The 8,428-nt window shown below is 50.9% G+C and overlaps 1 protein-coding gene across 3 annotated transcripts in view; it reads left to right on the top strand.

Annotated features, from left to right (window-relative positions):
- Positions 1 to 5,881: 5,881 nt before the first annotated feature.
- Positions 5,882 to 8,428, top strand: part of Ak4 (adenylate kinase 4) — a 51,574-nt gene continuing 49,027 nt past the window's right edge. The window contains exons 1-2 of one of the 3 annotated variants that reach the window (XM_036179349.1): positions 5,882 to 5,921; positions 6,255 to 6,499. In XM_036179349.1, the coding sequence (XP_036035242.1) occupies positions 6,355 to 6,499 (145 nt within the window). In that variant the 5' untranslated portion in view covers positions 5,882 to 5,921; positions 6,255 to 6,354. The other 2 variants (XM_036179348.1, XM_036179347.1) reach the window with 2 other exon arrangements.

The following is an 8,428-nucleotide window of genomic DNA, read 5'->3' as shown; positions in this document are numbered from 1 at the left end:
TTCAGATTAGAGGGGAGAAAGTTGACACCACAGGGAAGAGAGCCCATGGGGACAAGTATCTTTTGGAGCGATAAAGACAATTTTAGGTTTCTAAATATGGTTCCTGGCAAATGAAGGTATTCTTCAGAAAGGTAGTTTTTTTGTTTGTTTGTCTTGGGTTCCCCCCCCCCCCCACCCTCCAGACAGAGTTTCTCTGTGTAGTTTTGGTGTTTGCTCTGCATACCAGGCTGGCCTCAAACTCACAGAGATCGGCCTGGCTCTGCCTCCTGAGTGCTGGGATTAAAGGCGTGCGCCAAGGCCACCCAGCAAGAAAGGTAGTTTTAATGTAAAGATTGGAACCTGGAATTGGATGTTTTCTCTCTGGCGTCCTTGACTTATTAACCTGCTCTTTAGCTTCAAGGTCAGCAGAGTTCAGCTATGATTTTAGAGAAAGTGTCCCCAAGGACTCACAGCCTCAAAATCAAATGGCTGCACCAGGATCATTTAAAACAACAAAGCAGTGGTGGTGCACACCTTTAATCCCAGCACTCGGGAGGTAGAGGCAGGTGGATCTCTGTGAGTTCCAGGCCAGTCTGGGCTACAGAGTGAGTTCTAGGAAAGGCTCCAGAAGCTACACAAAGAAACCCTGTCTTGAGAAAACAAACAAACAAACAAACAACAAAACAAAAACAAAAACCAACAACAACAAAGTTGCTTTTCTGGCAAACCCAGTAATAACACAAGAAAGTAAATGAGGGACTAGAAGGATGGCCTAGCTGCTAGGACCTGGTTTTAAGTCCCATCAACCACACGATGGCTCATAATTATTCTAACTCAAGTTCCAAGTGATCTTACATCCTCTTCTGACCTCAATGGGCACCAGGCACAAGTATGGTCACAGACATACAAACAGACATACAGGGAGGCAAAACATTCATACACATAAAATTAAATACATTTTTTAAAATGCCTTTAATAGTTGGAGAGATGGCTTAGTGATCAAGAGCACTGACTGCTCTTCCAGAGGTACCTGGTTCAATTCCCAGCAACCACATGGCGGCTCATAATTGTCTGTAACTCCAGTTCCTGGAGATTCAACACCCATGGCAAAACAACAATGTACATGAAATAAAAATAAATAAATAAAGGGTTGGGGATTTAGCTCAGTGGTAGAGCGCTTGCCTAGCAAGCACAAGCAAGGCCCTGGGTTGCAGGTGGGGGGAGAGGAATAAATAAATAAATAAATGCCCTTTAATAAGTCAAAACTTATAGTAGACCATATCTCCAACAGATGCCCCTGCCTCAGGCCCCTATGGATTAAGCAAAGAATCCCAACTAGAGTTACCCATGCTAAATTCCATGGCTCCAGGCTGAACCTCGCCTGTTCATCTGACCTTCGGGGAAATCAGGATTAGAACAATACAAGCCAATCTTCCAGACACACGGATTCCTATCAGGGTGATAACCAAGAGCCCTCAGGTTTAACGCTTACACAGATGAGGTGACCCCACATGACCTGATGTTAGTGATCATCTTCCCACTGTCTTCCCGCTGCTGCCTTATAAAGCACAGGACTGTCAGTTAGGAGTGGTGGTCCAAGCCTGTAATCCTAGCCCCCAGAAAAAGGCATGGGGATCTAGTAGTCAATGTCAGGCTGAGACTGTTTCAAAAGCATCAAGGAATCCCAAACCAAAACAGATGTCACGGGTGTCACTTTGGGTCACGGGGAGGGCCTTGGGGACTGCAAGAGTTCACAGTGAGGTCCAGGGCAAAACATAGTAATACAGGATGCAAGGTGGGCACTGTTACTATACCCTTAAGGGAGAACTCTGTAAATAACTCGGAGCGCCTTCTGGCACCTGTCATAGCAAAAGAATGGCTGTGCCTCTTTCCAGCAGGGTACTCCATCATATAAAGACAGCAACTCAGAACATTGAGCACGAAGAAGATATGGTAGCTGGGTATGGTGGTGTACACCTTTGATCCCAGCAGGAGGATATCTGTGAGTTTGAGGTCAGCCTGGTCTACATAGTGAGACCCTGTCTCAAAAAACAAAAAAAAAAAGGGTGGGGGGGGGGGGGTTGGGGATTTAGCTCAGTGGTAGAGCGCTTGCCTAGCAAGTACAAGGCCCTGGGTTCGGTCCTCAGCTCTGAAAAAATAAAATAAAATAAAATAAAAAAAGAGAGAGCTGGATTAGACCATTACAGCTAAGGTGCTTGCTACCAAACCTGACAATGGGATTCTGTACGTGTGGCAGGAAAGGGTTGACTCCTGCAGGCTGTTCCTCTGTCTTAACACATGTGCATGGTGTGCATGGCCAAACATCCCCTACAAAAACACAGGCACACAAAATAAGAAAATAAGTTTAAAATGGCAAAGTTTCAGGGATATAAGATGATCATTTTTAAATATGTGGTCTTTGTGCAAAAACAAATCAGAAAAGTCTGGTGACTCCTCAGCAAATAGTGGAATGAATTGGTCTGGCATGATATAATTACTACATTTGTTGTGTATTCATGAGAGTTTGTGCACATGCATGTGAAAGCCAGAAGTTGAAGCTGGTTATCTTTAAGAAATACACTCTGCCTTATTATTTTTAACAGTTTAAGCAACATATTTACCATTCATTAACAATGTACTTGCTTCTTCTGGGACTAGAGAGATGGTTCAGCAGTTAAAAGCACTTGCTATGCTTATAGAGGACCTGGATTTGGTTCCTAGGACACACATTGGATGACTCACAATTGCCTTGATTCTAATTCCTGGGGAATCCAATATTCTCTTCCAGCATCTGAGGGCACCTGCGCACATATGTTACACATACATACATTCACACACATATAAAAAGAATCTTTAAAGAATTTTACCTGCCATCCTCCCTCCCTTTTTTTGGAGACAAGAGTCTCACTATGTAGCCCTGGCTGTCCTTGAACTCAGAGACCTGCCTGCCTTTGCCTCTCTGGTGTCAGGACTAAAAGTGTGCCCACCCACTCTTACAAAGTTTTTTTTTTTTTTTTAATTATTTATTCTGTGTGTGTGTGTGTCCATAGAGGTCGGAGGAGGGTATTGGATGGATCTCCTGGAACTGGAGCTACAAATGGTTGTGAGCACCATGTGGGTGCTGGGAATCAAACCTGAGTCCTCTGGAAGACCAACCAGTGCTCATAACCACTAATCTATCTCCTCAGCCTCATCCTTTTTTTTTTTTTTTTTGTTTCTCTGTGTAACAGTCCTGGCTGACCTGGAGCTCGCTTTGTAGACCAGGCTGGCTCCAAACTCAGAGATTCACCTGCCTCTGCCTCCCAAGTGCTGGGATTACAGGCGTGCGCCACCACCTTCCGGCTTACAATTTTATTTTAACTTGATTTTATGTGGATCGGTATTTTGCCTGCATATATGTCTGTGTATGACATGCATTCCTGGTACCTGAGGAGGCCAGTCCTCTTGGACCTGGAGTTACAGATGGTTGTGAGCTGTCATATGGGTGTAGGGAATGGAACCTGGGTCCTCTGAAAGAACAGCTAATACTCTTAACTGCTGCTGAGCCATCTCTCCACCCCCATACTGGGCTCTGTGTGTGTGTGTGTGTGTGTGTGTGTGTGTGTGTGTGTGTGTGTGAGAGAGAGAGAGAGAGAGAGAGAGAGAGAGAGAGAGAGAGAGAGAGAGAGATATCAATCTCATTATGTCTATGTAGCCCTGGCTTTCCTGTAAGGCACTCTACACCAGGCTGGTCTTGAACTCAGAGACCCACTTGCTCATTCCTCCATGCTGAGCCCTACTGGGCTTTTTAAAGAGATAAAGTCAGGTTTGTGTATCTTCGAAATCATGTCAAGGTCAACAGCTTCAGGCTGTTTTCTCCAAAATGCACTTCTGTTTGTTGACTGTCTTTTCAAGGTTCCCTGAAAAGAAGCAGCTAAATTCCCCACCGACGACACCGACACCATTGATCCTGTGGTGAACTATCAGAGTCCTCCCGTTGAATGGAGGACCAAAGGAAGGTGGCTCCCCTTATATTCTGAGATGAGGTCTCTCATTGAACCCGGAAACTCACCAATCTGACTGGACTGGCTGGCCAGTAAGTCCCAGGTCATCTCCTGTCACCACCTCCCAGCACTGTACCCAACCTTTTATACATGGGTGCTGGGGATTGAACTCAAGTCCTCATGCTTCTGTGGCAAGCACTCTATAAGTGAGCTGCTTCCCTGGCCCTCAGCAATGTGCTTTAACAAGCTCTCCTGGTGGATCTGATGTGTGCTCTTGTCTCACTGTAAAGAACGATCAGCTGTTTATTATAGCATAAGGACCTGAAGACTTAAGTCCCCTCACCACCTGGCTTTGTGTGTCCCTTGTTCTTCAGCAAAGACTCACCTAAGGAGCTTGGAATAAAGTCTATAGCACATTGGGATACTTTAGGAAAGGAGTCTATGGAACAAACGTTGGCACGGGGTTGGTGGCCTGAGTGTGCTGTCTTGTCAAGGCTGTGTGTGGAATGGCAATGAGGGGAGCTGGGTTGGCAAGACACCATCTCAGGCTCTGTCTCCTGCCTCCACAACACCCAACATTCAGAAATCCAGAGGAGGCTCTTTCCTACAGTGTCCCTCTGTACGGCTCCTCACCATCTCTCAGTTATGGATAGCACTGGTGAGACCTCTGCAAAGGAGTCTTGCAAGGAAGGCAGGAACCTTAGGAAGGGAGGTGGGTCACACCGAGGCGGGGGAAGTAATGGAAATGGGATTTTACTTTAGCAGTATTTCTAGTAACTGTAGTGGAGACAGAAGTGTGCAAAGACAGATTTGCAGGTGATTATCCCAGTAGTTGGGGTGGGAAATTGAGAGCTTTCATGTAACTTGGAAACAAAATTGAGAGAGGGGGCAGAAGGGCTTGGTGACCCATTCCTGTAATCCTGGTATTAAGAAAGCTGTGGCAAGAGCATCGTGAGTTCAAGACCAGCCTAGGCTACAAAGCGAAATCCTGATTCAAAACAAAACAAAGGCAGAGGCATGTAGCAGTATGTGTTTGTATATGTGAGAGGCAAGGAAAAGAAAGCCTCCATTTGAGATGGTGAGTAGGGTGTTGGAAATAACACATCCTGGAATCATCTGGCTACAGATTGGAGTACAAGCGAAAGGCATCCTTTTTACTCCCCGTTTCCAGGGCGCTGGGCTTTGGGTTCAAAACTATGGCTGCAACTATGGAGGCAGGATTCGACCACTTGTCGTTGCTGTATATCAAGCACACAAAACAGCGTTGGGCACACAATAAAGTTTCTTTCTTTTCGGTTTTTTGAGACAGGTTTCTCTGTGTAGCCCTAGCTGTCCTGGAACTCGCTCAGTAGACCTTGCTGGCCTGGAACTCAGAGATCCTTACCTGCCTCTGCTGGGATTGAAGGTGTGTGGGCTACCACCACCACCCAGCTTTGGTGTTTCTTTTTTTTGAGCCGGTATCAATATGTAGTTCAGGCCCGCCCACAACTTTTTATACTCTTGCCGGGACCTTCTGTGGATGCCCTGGTTTAAGGGATAGTCTCAGGGGGTTCGATCCCCCCACATGGATGAAAACAAATAACATTGCTAAGTATATGAATGAATGGTTCGTATACCAAGCCTTTCTCCATCCGTACCTGCAAAGGTTGCATAATAATATCACACAGCCTAGAATTGGACGCCCAGTGGCGCTCAACAAGTGGTGTTTTTCCTTCCCCTTGACAATAGCCTGGGTCCCCAGGCGGTTCCTTTCTCTCAGGGCGTCTCCAGCTCCGTTCGCCCCCGCAGTCTCAGCCTGGCCCCGGACGCGCCGGGAGTGGAGGGGAGGGGAGAGGAGGGGGCGCGGCGGCTGTAGCGGGGAGCCGGCTCCCAGCTTACGTAAGAAGCGAGTCCCGCGCGGCCGGCCAGGCAGAGGCGGCGCCGCCCAGCGAGATCCTAGCCGCGCTCCTTTCCGCCGAGGTGTGTCCCTCTCCGGCTGCTGGGGCGGAGGTGGGCCCCCCTAGTTTCAGGCGGCCGCCACTCTGGGGATGCGACGGTCACCGAGAAGCGGCCGGCGAACGGCTCCCGCTCAGCCCACGTGCGGGGACCGGCAGGGGATCCCCGGGATCGCGCACCCGGGCTAGGGTGCAGGGAAGGTACCCGGTGGGTCTAACTGACCTCTGACCCTAGAGGGCCGAGCTCGCAGGGCGGGGGCTCCCGCAGCGTTGCACCGGCGTGGCCCGGGGCGAGGAGGTGGCGGAGGGCGGGGCTGAGGGGCGGGGCGGTCTTAAAAAGCCTCTCCTTCCCCTATAGGGGTGGCAGGCGAATCCCCGCTTGCGGAGGGTGCCGAGGCAGGGGCTGTCGGGCAAAGTGCGCGGGCTGCGGTCCAGGCCACCCATTCCCCGCCAAAGCCATGGCTTCCAAACTCCTGCGCGCGGTCATCCTCGGGCCGCCCGGCTCGGGTAAGGGCACGGTATGCCAGAGGATCGCCCAGAACTTTGGCCTCCAGCATCTCTCCAGCGGCCACTTCTTGCGGGAGAACCTCAAGGCCAGCACGGGTGAGGGGCCCGGGGGTAGGGGAGTGAGGGTGGAGGCGAGCCCGGTGGGGTGGTAAGGGCCGGGAGCGGGGCGGTCGCGGGCACGGGTCCCCTGCTCGGCTCCGGCGCCCTGCCCCCGCCCGCGTGTGCCCGTGCGGGCTCGTACGTGCCGCGGCGCATGCAACCAGCCGCCCGCCCGCGCGGCTTAACCGCGCCCGGAGGAGGCCGAGGCTGGCGGGCAGCGTCTCCGACTGCACCGGTCGCTCGCGGGTAAGGGGTGGGGGTGGAGGGGGGACCTTGCGCTCCAGGCCGAGGGAACCTAGGCGAGCCGCGCGGCGGGAACCCTAACTGGCCTCTCACGCCGCGCCTCCCGTAATGCAGAGTCCCTGGGTCCCCTGTTGCGGTCCTACCGAGCCGCGCGTCCCCTTCCCCGGCGAGGAGCTGGGGGACCGCTCGCCTCCCACCTGTGGGAGTCGCGGCCGCCGGCGCGCTGGGACCGTGCGGCGCGCTCCCCCACGGCCCCCCGCGCGCGCTCCGGCCTGGAGCCGAGCGCTGCATGGCGGTGAAAGGCCTGTGGTCGCGGCCGACGTCCGCGGCAAACTGTCCACGCCAACTCCCCTTCTCTCCTCCTGCCCGGCTTGGCCGCCTGCAGACCCGGAGACTCGTTCTGATAAATTGCATTTTGAGTGTAGCCTTTCTGCAGATGGCCTCTTTGAGACTGTCCCTCGGCGGGTGCGGTAAACTTGGGGATCTGGATTGCCCTATCTCCCTGGTATGGCAAATTCCTCCTTTCTCCCCCGCTTCCTTGACTCCGGGTTCTAAAGGAATAAATGAGCATGAGAAGGCGAGGCAACTGCGGGACCCTTCTAGGATGCAGATGAGGGTAATTAGCAACTCGCGCGTGAAATGTCTTATTCGTGAGGTCCCTTCCCTATTTCTGTTGTCCTGTGGCCAAGTGGTTTTTGCTTCTCATGGGCTAATTGTTCACGAATCTGCATTTCAGAAGCATCTGCAAGTGTGAACAGGTGGGTGGCCGACAATGTTGGAAAGCCTTTAAGCATCTGAAAGCATCTGAAAGGTTGCTTATTCTTCAGAAGCGGGTTAATAAAAGCCAGCCTTTCTTTGGATTCTTTCCTCACACCTGTGTCTGATACAGAAGCATTTATGTGTACCAGATTGTATTTTGTTACCTCAGGCGCGGCCCCCTTGGCCCCACCACTGGGGATTGAAACCTAGACCTTCGAAAAGGCTAGGCAGGTATCGCACCAAGGAACGTCACTCAACACCGGTTTTAAATTAAAATTAAATTTTTTTTTTTTTTGTATGTGAGTATGGTCCTGTCATTGTGCATGTGGAGCTCAGGTCCTCAGCATTAAGTGTCAAGTGCCTTTATACTTTGAGCCTTCTCACCAGCCCTTAGATTGGAGATAGGGCTTCATTAAGTTACAAGTCATTCATTCCCCTGTCTCAGGAGCTGGGGTTGTAGGTGTACCACAGCCCCCCCCCCCCTAGTTAGGGTCGAACTTCATACCGATTTGAAGGCTAGGCAAGCACTGTACTCCTGAGTTACATACATCCCGGCCTCTTCTTCTCTAATGCACTCTTCCGGTATTTGGAAGACAGTTTGGGAGGGGGGCAACCAGAGGGTTTGTGTGTAGGATCCGGCTTCTTCCAGGTGAGGCTATAGAGAAGGTTGGCAGAGACAAAGCCAGCATAATATCCAGCCCATTTTATAACATCCTCTGCCCTTTACTTCTGGAATGAAAGAGTTTTACACCTGGCCTCTGTGGATGGACTAGGGGCCCTTTTTCAGATGGGCAGTAGGGGTAGCCACCTTTATTGGCAGATTTGGGCCATCTGGCTTCACTCAAATGCCACGCATTTGACTCCAAAGTCACCATTTACTGCCGGATAGTTAATGACCTTCATGCTGAGGCGGCTGGGGGAAAT

This window comes from Onychomys torridus, chromosome 2, assembly GCF_903995425.1.
Source record: "Onychomys torridus chromosome 2, mOncTor1.1, whole genome shotgun sequence".
Lineage (NCBI taxonomy): Eukaryota > Metazoa > Chordata > Mammalia > Rodentia > Cricetidae > Onychomys > Onychomys torridus.
Note: the sequence above shows the minus strand (reverse complement) of the source record. Positions and strands in the feature narration are given on the sequence as shown.